Raw genomic sequence first — 13,186 nt, forward strand, 5'->3', positions numbered from 1 at the left:
CAAGACATATTGTCTATCCATGCTTATCATTTGTGTCAAATTATTCTGAAATCAGACAATGCAGGTCAAACTTATGGCCCAGACACGAACACTACCCTTTCTCGAACAAACAAACAAACATACAAATAGGGTAACACTATAATGCACCCATCCCCCTCCTCCCCATTTTATGGTGGTGGCATAAAACTTATCCTTTAATCATTTTTTCCACTGTGTCTACACCAAGTAACATAAAATTTGACTGGTGTCTTTTTTCTTTTTATTTACAGAATCACAGAAATGGAATGTGGAAATGCAAGTTTACTGAAATTATCTAGACTTATTTCTAGATCACTCTGCCTAAGTGGATCAGGAAGATATGCAACTTTACTGGCTAGAAATAAAACTTTAGTTCTTGACTATTTGTACTACAGTGCAAGTAATGAACTTGAAATGTTCGAAGGTGGCAGTGTTGCTGAAGGTACACTGACATCAGGGAGTGATGCTGACAGAATGATTGTTGTTCCCGATGTAGTTGTGGAAATGTCAGAGGAAAAAAAGGATGACTTGAAGAAAACAGGCCATGTATTTCTTCTTGATACAAGGGCATGTAATCCAGGTTATGCACGCCTACATCCACTGCACCTTGCTGACAAAAACAATCCACTTTTTGATGGTTATGGTGTAGACATTCAAGAAATACTAGAAGAAACAACAGAAGGAGTGTTTTTGTCAAGCGAAAAGTTTGCTGACTTCTTTATATCTGTCCCACATCATCATGGACTTTCTACAGCCTACTATCGCCATGGTCCTTGTGCAACAGCAGAACATGTTGATACACATGGATTTATAGAAGGCAAACCAGGTATTTCCAAAGAGACAGACATTGCACATGCACTGGTTTGTGTGGAATGGCCTATTGAGGCAAAAGAATGGATAACACGCAGACGTCTTCACAACTGGCCGACTCAGTCTATGATAAAAATAATAAGCAACAAGAAGTGCTATGTTGTTCCCATCGGCAATCCAGAGTCAGAATATCATTCTCTAGAATGGAGAATATCCTATCTGCTGAGTGAACGAGAACTAGTATGGAGTTTCAATGACACACAATTAAACTGTTACTTCATTCTGAAAAAACTTCATAAACTTTATTTCGATAAACTCGCTCCGGATCAACTTAGCTCATATCACATGAAAACAACTGTGTTTTGGTTGTCAGAAGAGAAAGGGCTTTCTATGTGGTTCCAAGAAAACTTGCTGGTTTGTGTAGAAACATGTTTGGACAGGCTTTATGACTGTATACAAAAGAGACAGTTACATCACTACTTCAACTGCCATGTCAATTTGTTTGGACACAAATTTCAAAATGATCATCTGAGAAAACAGATTTTGGAGAAAATACAAGAAGTGAGAACAAACATCTCTGCAAATGTGTTAAATTGTCTTCCTCCAGAGTGGAAATGGCCTACTATGTGGGAAGATCTTTCTTCAGAAACCTGCAGTTTTGCAAAACTTGGCAATGAGTTTGAAATATTGGAAAATGCTTTTCCAACTACCAGAAAGGCTAATGAAGCATACCATCTATACAGAGTCATGTTCAATTTACTACTGCAGGTTACAACTGATTATTTAGATGCCAGATGGATCCTACGTCAACTTACTGCATTTGAGAATAACCCACCAGTAGGCATATACTCTCTCTTCATAGAAATGACAAAAATATTTTTGGACTTGAGGTTTGCTATGGCATACTTCAGAGAAATAACAGTACATGAAGATGAGGAGTTTCAAACGTACATTGAATCACAGCCTATCTCATCGAAGGATATGACAGTAATGGTTTCCCATGCTAGCAGGATGGATGGAATGTCCGGAGAACTGTACCTTGCCACAATTTATCAGTTTTTAGGAGATTATTCAATGTCAACAACAATTGTGAATAGAGTTTTAGACAAACATAGGTACCTGATATATTCCGGATGGTGTTCAACATACAGAAGTATACATCTTACAGGAGATGGACTTTCCAAGCAAGTACCAGGCATAAAACTTCAGGGTGAAGAGGGAAGAACACATGCAGCCTATGATGTAATTTTCTCATATAAAGATGTTCACTGTGTCCCTTATCCACTGAAGTTTGAATGTGCTCTAGCCGAATTTGATAGTGACGATTTCATTGTAATGCATCCATGCATCTATGCCAACTTCTTGCTTTGCTATGGACAATATGCTTCCAAAAATTTCTCAACCTTCAAAAACAACCTGAAGATTCTTCAGATGTCAGTAGATGAGTCTAAAGGAGGTCTTGAGAGGCATCATGCTCTAAACATTCTGGCATACTGCTATCTTCTAAATGGCAATTTTGTGAAGGCATTTGAGTACTTCAAAGAATCTTTTCAGGAAACAGAACATAGCAAAGTTTCAAATGCTGCTGCTTTTCATATAGCGATAATTTTGCTAAACCGCTTTGAGAACTCATCCATGACCAAGATTCAAACTGGACCTTGAGATCATCAAGATTACCATTCTGACAAAGCTTCATGAAGATATATTCATAAATGTGGCCTCTACAGTGTTAACAAGCTTTTCCTTTGATTTGACCCGATAACCTAGTTTTTGATCCGACATGACCCAGGTTCGAACTTAACCTAAAGATCATCTAGATTAACATTCTGACTATGTTTCATGAAGATACAGTCATAAATGTGGCCTCTAGAGTGTAAACAAGCTTTTCCTTTGATTTGACCTAGTGACCTACTTTTTAACCCACCTTACCCAGATCTGAACTTGACCTATAGAGTCTCATGATTAACATTATGACCAAGTTTCATTAAGATATGGTCATAAAGGCGGCCTCTACAGTGTGAACTAGCTTTTCCTTTGATTTGACCTGGTCACCTAGTTTTTGACCCTACATAACCCAGATTCAAACTGGACCTTGACATCATCAAGATTAACATTCTGACAAAGTTTCATGAAGATATACCGGTAGTCATAAATGTGACCTCTACAGTGTTAATAAGATTTTCCTTTAATTTGACCCGGTGACCTAGTTTTTGACCCCAGATGACCCAATGTCAAACTCGTCCAAGATTTTATTGAGGGTTACATTCTGACCAAGTTTCATTAAGATTGGGCAAAAAAATGTTACCTCTAGAGTGTTAACAAGCTTTTCCTTTGATCTGACCTGGTGACCTAGTTTTTGACCCCATATGACCCAGTATCAAACTCATCCATGTTTTTATTGAGGGTAACATTCTGATCAAGTTTCATTAAGATTGAACAAAAATTTTGACCTCTAGAGTGTTAACAAGCTTTTCCTTTGATTTGACGTGGTGACCTAGTTTTTGATCCCAGATGACCCAATATCGAACTCGTCCAAGATTTTATTGAGGGTAACATTCTGACCAAGTTTCATTAAGATTGGCTCAAAATTGTGACTTCTAGAGTGTTAACAGTCAAACTGTTGACGACGACAACAGACGACAGACACAGAGTGATCACAAAAGCTCACCTTTGAGCACTTTGTGCTCAGGTGAGCTAAAAACAAGAAAGTTGGTCAGTAGGTCAAGGCAAATGTCATCAAAGTGATCTATCTCAATCAGTATACAAAACTGTATGTATAGACCAAAAATCACTGCTGTATCTTCAAAAACAAGGAAGTAGGTCAGTAGGTCAAGGTAAATGTCATCAAAATCACCCATTTCAATCAGTATGCAAAACTGTTCTAGCTCATTTCTAGTTGTCTGAAATACTTTGTTAAAGACTCATAACGCCTTTGTGTGAGGTTTGGATACTGATGAACACTGTGAAGTTTTATTGAAACCTGATTACCTCCCTTTATGGATCTAACTGTAAAAATTGTTGTGCAGTATTAAAAGTAGTGCTTTTAACCTTGTAATTATGCACAACATTATTCTATTGGAATAGTTCTTTCATCAGTTTTTAACATAAAATTGAAAGCCTTATGGAACTTTACCTATAAATCGTAGCAAATTCTACTTCTGTAATACTTTGGAGCACAAGTCCCCTTTTTTTATACAGGCAAAACTGGGATACATGGGGAAAGACCAAATTGGCTGCTTAAGACAGGTGACCACTTAACACAGGTAGAATTTTTAGGGTTATAAATACTTTCTGTGGGAAGTATAAGACATATATATAAAATGTAACTATAGTATAAAATACAATGTTTAAGAAATAATATATCTCATCCAGTGATTTGTCGTTGAATAAATCATTGGAGTTCAGATGAAAAGGAATTATATCACGAGGGGCAGACCGAGTGATATAATAATACGCATCTGAACGACAAACAATGATTTATTCAAGAGCAATTCACTTAATGAGATATATTATTTCGATTCTAACATGTTACAAAGGATTAAGTACATTCTTGATAACTTGCTTTAAATATTTGCCCGTTTTCAATGGATTTCTTTTCCAGCGCGCCGCTATGCCGTTAGACGCCATGACGTAATAATTGTGACGTCAGAACAGTGATTTGTTGTATAATAATTCACTGCTTTCTACCTTCTTTGTTTAATAGGAAAATGAATCGGATCATGTTAGAATATCTGTTTTACTGAATGGAAGATACTTTCAGTATCTGAAGACTAACAAAAAACAACATATATGCTGAGTCTAGAATTGAGTAGAAAAAAGGACCATTAAATGGGGTATAAACAATGTATCTGGGAGCAAAAATAGCCGCTGCAGGCAATGATTCAAAGTGACCATTAATGGCTGGTGACTGTTAACGAAAGGTGACCATCAGCACAAACTGGATGGTACCTACTATGCAAAGTCACTAAACTTTGGCCTACAAGTCCTTGCACATTTTTATTTTTGAAATACTTTGTAGTATAAGTCCCTTTCGAAATACCTGGTCACTGTGATAATACAGAGTTAAACGTATTCTTTTTTTTTAGTAAGTTTTGTATGCACTATTGTCAATTAAACCAGTAAAACATCTTACCCATTGTCATCAGTGAGTCATGTACTTTTTCTTGTAAGCTTCCATCTCTTCTGTAAAGATTCAGTAAAATATTTATTTTTTAATCATATGTTTGGAGTTTAAAGCATTTGACCTAGTTAATAAAAATTTCTATTTTAACAAGAGCTGTCCGTAAGACTGTGGGTCTTAGCATGCTCCACTATTCGGGGATTTAACAGTAAAATGAATACATGTCTTAATAAGAGACCTCTACTTCTAAAGAAAGATACACCAAGGGGCATAATTCCATCAAATACACAAATTTAAGTTATTAGGATTGTTACAACACATGCAGATGATGATGATAAAGATATATTTTGAGTTTCAAGTCATTATCTTAAATATATAGTACCAAAGTTATGTCCAGAAAAAAAAGTTTGTAAAAAAATTAAGAATAAAAGGGGCATAATTCGGTCAAAAATACAAATCAGAGTTATGGGGATTGTTACCACACATGCAGATGATAATAAAGATACATTTTAAGTTTCAAGTCTTTATCATATATTGCATTAAAGTTATATCCAGAAAGCGAAGATTGCAAAAAAGTTTAAGTACAAAAGGGGCATAATTCTTTCAAAAAACACAATTAGAGTTATGGGGTATGTAGCCACACATGCAGATGATTATAAACAAATACTTTTAATTTCAAGTCATTATCTTTTAAAGTACCAAAGATGTCTATAAACGAAGCTCTTGAAAATATTTAACATGAAAATAATTCAAAGTATAACTTCTTGGTGACTTTGACCTTGGGTATAATGGGCCCAGCCTCTGCACATACTTTGTTTGTATGCTGGACAATGTTTATGTGAACTTACAGTATGATATAAGCAAAAGTAACAAAGATATGACAGAAAAACAAAGGTTGCTGAAAAACTTTAACCTTAAAAATAACCTAAGTATAACACCTTGGTGACCTTGACCTTGGGTATAATGGGCCCAGTCCCTAAACGTACTTTGTTTGTATGCTGGACAATGTTGATGTAAAGTTACAGTAAGATATAAGCAATAGTAACAAGGATATAACAGAAAAACAAAGGTTGCCAAAAAACTTTAACCTTAAAAATAACCTAAGTATAACACCTTGGTGACCTTGACCTTGGGTATAATGGGTTCAGCCCCTACACATACTTTGTTTGTATACTGGACAATGTTTATGTGAAGTTATATAATGGGAAGAAAATCAGAGTGGATCTTCAGACAGATCTGTCAAAATCACTGATAACTTAGTTGCTATACAGTATATAAGAAACAAACTTTAGAAAATTTGCAGAGATAATTTAAAATGATATCCTATCTATCTTATGTATGATTTTGCCTTTTTCAAAACATTCCTAGTCAAACGACATGTTTGTAAACAAAAGCACGTGTTTATATTTATTTTAATATATAAATCTAGGTCAGGTGGCATTCGCTTTATAAGTCTTTTTTCATTGGCTGACGCCGGAAACCCCATGCAGTGACGTAGTTAAGTTGGAAGTCATGAGATTTATAAACATGTTAAATTTTTGACTGGTTAAAAATGACTTTACATAGTTTTTGATACAATCTTAAGCGGCCATGTCCATGTGACATTATATACATAAGCGGCCAAAAAACAGGAAGTGGAACTTGTAAACATCTTTTATAATAGAAAGTTAAGCTTTTTTTGTTTTTTTTGGCAAGTGTCAATATTAGGCACCTATAAATGTTTCGTCTCTGACTGTACAGTTAGGTTGATAAACTTTTGCCGCTGTTAACTTAGATTCCTCGGACAGAAACGTGAGACATTTGTTGTATACCACTATATTGTCTGAATATATAATAGATTTACATAGAAACAGTGACAGTGATCACTAAGAATTGTGTTTTTGAAAGTGTTTACGTTATCAAAGTTTATGACTAAACAGTCGCTACATGTAACGACGAATCCTGTACTATGTTTTTCGGCAAGTGTCAATTTTAGGCACCTATGAATGTTTCTCCTCTGATGGTTAGGTTGATAAACTTTTGCCGCTATTAACTTAGATTCTTCAGACAGAATCGCAAGACATTTTTTGTTAAATAGGAATAAATGATGCTGTTATAGGAATTAAATTTTTGCTTACTCTATATATTGCCAATTCGCAATCACATGTCACTTTAGAGGTTAAAATGCGTAGTTTTATGACAGAAAATGAGCTTGTGGATAGACACTTATTTGCCGTTTAATTATTGTTTTTTTTTTTTTTATATGAAGGTGGTCTGAATATAGAAGGCTTTATATATTATATGACAGTATATGTGCCTGTTAAGTTTTATCCCGATTGTTCAAGGAGGTTAATATATACTTCTGCTGCCGTAGCAGGATATATTATACTTTATATAGAAAAAATATTGATTAAGTACTTTACATATAATCATAGGTCACAGGTTTTTTTTGGGTTTTTTGGACATGTCTGTTTTGTATCTGTTGTTTTTGTATCTTCATATTTAAATACAAGTCTTATTAAAATTAAAATATATCTATTAAATTCGAAGGTACAGATCTTTAATGGTAGATTCTGTATATATGCACATGTAAAACGATAAACTTGTTATTAAGTTCTAGGTTAGTTAATTTAACTGAGACTCAGCTTCTAAATTTAGCGATGGACCTGGACTGTTATTTTCTTTCTGTTTTTTTTTAAAGAGAATAATTTCTTCAATACTAAGAGAGTATTAACAGCTTTCAGTTTTGACAAAACTTTCCTACAATGTCCTCCATCACTGTATGCAGTTACAATAAAATCCTGTCAGCATGAAAGAGTTATGTCTAGGACAAATCTATTAATGGGAGATAATTAAAACTAGACTGTTGCAAACATTTGGTCAAGTAATTCCTGAGAGACATGTTCCAATGTGAAATTGTCACAAAATGACTTTGTTGGAAAAGTGTATAATTTTGATAAAATAGAAGCTTGAGTTATGAGCTCATCTTGTGATGCTGACGTCATGTGTTAAGTTAAGAAAGTATTTGACTACTAGTTTTTGAGAAACCTGCTTATACATGCCTAACTTTTACCAAACTTTCTTAGTTAAAAAGGGGCATAATTTTACCCAAAAAAAAAACTACAGTTATTTAACTTGCCCCATAAGGTCACCTAATTTAAAACTAGAGCTATCACTAAAGGTGATGAATGTACCCCCCGCATGCACTGACACAGTACATTGCAATTTGACGCACACAATATTGCATAATTATGTGGACTGTATGTATATAGACTGTATGTATACAGTATAGTAACAAAAAACAAAGTCCCATAACTATGCAGAATATTTATCTAAAAGAATCTAACATGCACCATGCACAACTAGGGTTGGTACTGATCACTTGTGTGAAGTTTCATTAAATTGTGTGCAAGGGTTTGGTAGATTAGGCACGCACAAGATTGCATAATTATGCAGACTGTATGTACATAGTATGTTAACAAGAAACAAAGTCCCATAACTCTGCAATTTTTGTCGCTGAAAGAACCTAACATGCCCCATGCACAACTACTGTTGTTACTGATCACTTGTGTGAAGTTTCATTAAATTGTGTCAAGAGGATGAGGAGAGATGGTGCGCACAAGATTGTGTCTATGTATATAGTATAGTAACAAAAAGACAAAGTCCCATAACTCTGCAATTTTTTTTTCTGAAAGAACCTAACATGCCCCATGCACAACTACTGTTGTTACTGATCACTTGTGTGAAGTTTCATTAAATTGTGTCAAGGGGATGAGGAGAGATGGTGCGCACAAGATTGTGTCTATGTATATATAGTAAAGTAACAAAAAAACAAAGTCCCATAACTCTGCAATTTTTTTATCTAAAAGAACCTAACATGCCCCATGCACAACTACTGTTGGTACTGATCACTTGTGTGAAGTTTCATTAAATTGTGTCAAGGGGATGAGGAGAGATGGTGCGCACAAGATTGTGTCTATGTATATAGTATAGTAAGAAAAAAACAAAGTCCCATAACTCTGCAAATTTTTTTTCTAAAAGAACCTAACATGCCCCATGCACAACTACTGTTGGTACTGATCACTTGTGTGAAGTTTCATTAAATTCTGTCAAGGGGATAAGGAGAGATGGTGCGCACAAGATTGCGTCTACGGACAGACGGACAGACGGCCAGACGGACAGACAACCTGAAACCAGTATACCCCCCCTTACAACTTTGTTGTCGGGGGGTACAATAAGTGAGCTAAACACGCTTAAGCTTGCAGAATAACAAGAGGACCATGATGGTCCTGAATCGCTCACCTGTCCCCACATGAACTGAGTATGACGTCGTTTTTTCTATTATTTGACATTGTGACCTAGTTTTTGAGCTCATGTGACCTAGTTCTGAACTTGACCTAGATATTATCAAGATAAAAATCCATACCAATTTTCATGAAGATCCATTGAAAAATATGGCCTCTAGAGAGGTCACAAATTTTTTCTATTTGACATAATGACCTAGTTTTTGAAGGTATGTGACCCAGTTTTGTACTTGACCTATATATCAACAAGATGAACATTCTCACCAATTTTCATGAAGATCTCATGAAAAATATGGCCTGCAGAGAGGTCACAAGGTTTTTCTATTTTTAGACCTAGTGACCTAGTTTTTGACCGCACGTGACCCTGCCTCAAATTTATCCTAGATATCATCAAGATGAACATATTGACCAATTTTCATGCAGATCCATTGAAAAATATGGCCTCTAGGGAGGTCACAAGGATTTTCTATTTTTAGATCTACTGACCTAGTTTTGGACCGCAGTTGACCCAGTTTCGAATTTGACCTAGATATCATCAAGATGAACATCCTTACCAATTTTCATGCAGATCCCATGAAAAATATGGCATCTACAGAGGTCACAAGGTTTTTCTATTATTTGACCTATTGACCTAGTTTTGGACCAGACATGACCCAGTTTCGAACTTGACCTAGATATCATCAAGATAAACATTCTGACTAATTTTCATGCAGATCCTATGAAAAATATGACCTCTAGAGAGGTCACAAGGATTTTCTACTATTTGACCTACTGACCTAGTTTTTAACCGCAGTTGACCTAGTTTCTAACTTGACCTTGATATCATCAAGATAAACATTCTGACCAATTTTCATGCAGATCCCATGAAAAATAAGGCCTATACAGAGGTCACAAGGTTTTTCTAGTATTTGACCTACTGACCTAGTTTTGGACCGGACATAACCCAGTTTCAAACCTGACCTAGATATTATCAAGATGAACATTCTGACCAATTTTCATGCAGATCCCATGAAAAATATGACCTCTAGAGAGGCCACAAGGATTTTCTATTATTTAAACTACTGACCTAGTTTTTAACCGCAGTTGACACAGTTTCAAATTTTACCTAGATATCATCAAGGTGAACATTCAGACCAATTTTCATGCAGATCCCATGAAAAATATGACCTCTAGAGAGGTCACAAGGATTTTCTGTTATTTAACCTACTGACCTGGTTTTTGACCGCAGTTGACCCAGTTTCGAGTAGACCTAGATATCATCAAGATGATCATTCTGACCAATTTTCATGAAGATCTCATGAAAAATATGGCCTCTAGAGAGGTCACAAGGATTTTCTATTATTTAAGCTACTGACCTAGTTTTTGACTGCAGTTCACCCAGTTTCGAACTTTACCTAGATATCATCAAGGTGATCATTCTGACCAATTTTCATAAAGATCTCATGAAAAATATGGCATGTAGAGAGGTCACAAGGTTTTTCTATTTTTAGACCTACTGACCTAGTTTTTGACCGCACGTGACCCAGTTTCGAACTTGATCTAGATATCATCAAGGTAAACATTCTGACCAATTTTCATAAAGATCCCTTGAAAAATGTGTCCTGTAAGAGTGGTCACAAGCAAAAGTTTACGCACGGACGGATGACGGACGCTGCACGATCACAAAAGCTCACCTTGTCACTATGTGACAGGTGAGCTAAAAACAAGAGCACCAGCTTGTGGGTGCTGACGCCCATCTGATTTTTTTTTGTATAATAGAAATATTGTCCTACCCATGATTTTCTTAAAAGGGCCATCAGTCTTGCAAAAAGCAGGATAGAGTTATGTTTCTTGATGTACAGCATCCGCTTATGATGGTGAAAAACTGTTGCAAGTTTTAAAGCAAAAGCTTTGATAGATTATGAGAAAAGCTGACTTAAACATAATACTCAACGAAGACAACTGATTTTCTAAGTCCAAAAGGGGCAATAATTATTGCAAAAAGCAGGATGGAGGGTCAGCTTATGATGGTGAACAAGTGTTGCAAGTTTCAAAGCAATAGCTTTGATAGTTTAAGAGAAAAAGTTGACCTAAACATAAAACTTAACCAAGAAATCTGATATTTTTTTAGTCCAAAAGGGGCCATAAATCGTGCAGAAAGCAGGACAGAGTTATGTTTCTTGCTGTACAGGGTCAGCTTAAGATGGTGAACAAGTGTTGCAAGTTTTAAAGCAAAAGCTTTGATAGTTTAGGAGAAAAAGCTGACCTAAACATAAAACTTAACCAAGAAAACTGACTTTCTAAGTCCAAAAGAGGCAATAATAGAAATATTGTCCTACCCATGATTTTCTAAAAAGGGCCATCAGTCTTGCAAAAAGCAGGATAGAGTTATGTTTCTTGACGTACAGTGTCCGCTTATGATGGTGAAAAACTGTTGCAAGTTTTAAAGCAATAGCTTTGATAAGTTTATGAGAAAAGCTGACCTAAACATAAAACTTAACCAAGAAAACTGATTTTCTAAGTCTAAAACGGGCAATAATTCTCGCAAAAATCAGGATGAAGTTATGTTTCTTGATGTACAAGGTCAGCTTATGATGGTGAACAAGTGTTGCAAGTTTCAAAGCAATAGCTTTGATAGTTTAGGAGAAAAACTGACCTAAACCTAAAACGTAACCAGGCAACACCTACGCCAATCAAGTGATGACAATAACTCATCATTTTTTTTCCAAAAATCAGATGAGCTAAAAATATAAATCTTGCAGTTCACAAAAAAAAAACACAAAAAAAAATGTGAAAGCTGCTGTACTCAGAGAAACTACAAAGGCTGCAGAACCCAGACAAACTGTGATAGATTCAGTGCCCTGAGAAACTACAAAGGTTGCATTACCCAGAGAAACTACTGAGATTGTGGCATCCAGACAAAACTATTCAGCTTGAATGTAGTACCAAAAGAAACTAGAAAATGCTTTTGTAAAAAAGCGCATGTCTCCCCCAATGCAAAGTGCTATAGGCAAGAAGTCAATAGGGGTCAGGAGCGAAAGTCAAAGAGACACTGATGGTTGGCTGCAATAGGGATCATCTACTTGGCATGTCCACTCATCCCGCTAAATTTCAACACTCGTGGCCTAGTGGTTCTCAAGTCATTGTTCAGGCTCCTGTGACCTTGACCTTTGATCAAGTGACCTCAAAATAAATAGGAGTCATCTACTCTGCATGTCCAATCATCCTATTAAGTTTCAACATTGTAGGTCAAGTGGTTCTCAAGTTATTTCCAAAAAATGATTTTACATGAACAGGCCACTGTGACGTTGACCTTTAATAGACTGACCCCAAAATCAATAGGGGTCATCTACTCTGCATGTTCAATCATCCTATGAAGTTTCAACATTCTGGGTCAAGTGGTTCTCAAGTTATTGATCGGAACTGGTTATCAATGTTCAGGCCCCTGTGACCTTGACCTTTAACGGAGTGACCCCAAAAACAATAAGGGTCATTTACTCTGCATGAACAATCATCCTATGAAGTTTCAACATTCTGGGTCGAGAGGTTCTCAAGTTATTGATTGGAAATGCTTTTCAATGTTCAGGCTCCTGTGGCCTTGACCTTTAACAGAGTGACCCTAAAATCGTTAGGGTTCATCTGCTCTGCATGACCAATCATCCTACGAAGTTTCATCATTCTGGGTCAAGTGGTTCTCTAGTTACTGACCAGAAATGGTTTTCAATGTCCGGGCCCCTGTGTCCTTGACCTTTCACAGAGTGACCCCAAAATCGTTAGGAGTCATCTACTCTTTATGACCAATCATCCTATTAAGTTTCAACATTCTGGGTCAAGTGGTTCTCAAGTTACTGACCGGAAATGGTTTTCAATGTTCAGGCCCCCGTGACCTTGACATTTAATGGAGTGACCCCAAAATCGATAGGGGTCATCTACTTTGCATGTACAATCATCCTATGAAGTTTCAACATTCTGGGTC

At 36.1% G+C, this 13,186-nt stretch overlaps 1 protein-coding gene across 1 annotated transcript; it reads left to right on the forward strand.

The window, feature by feature from the left end:
• Window positions 1–273: 273 nt before the first annotated feature.
• LOC123562660 (uncharacterized) lies at window positions 274–7,791 on the forward strand. The gene has a single exon (XM_045355279.2). The coding sequence runs from the start codon at window positions 280–282 to the stop codon at window positions 2,488–2,490; it is 2,211 nt and encodes a 736-aa protein (XP_045211214.2). The 5' UTR covers window positions 274–279; the 3' UTR covers window positions 2,491–7,791.
• The last annotated feature ends 5,395 nt before the right edge of the window (window positions 7,792–13,186 follow it).

Source organism: Mercenaria mercenaria, chromosome 8, assembly GCF_021730395.1.
Source record: "Mercenaria mercenaria strain notata chromosome 8, MADL_Memer_1, whole genome shotgun sequence".
Classification (NCBI taxonomy): Eukaryota; Metazoa; Mollusca; class Bivalvia; order Venerida; family Veneridae; genus Mercenaria; species Mercenaria mercenaria.

Excerpts from the sequence above, each read along its gene's own strand:
- LOC123562660 (XM_045355279.2), top strand. The coding sequence starts at position 280 with ATGGAATGTGGAAATGCAAGTTTACTGAAATTATCTAGACTTATTTCT.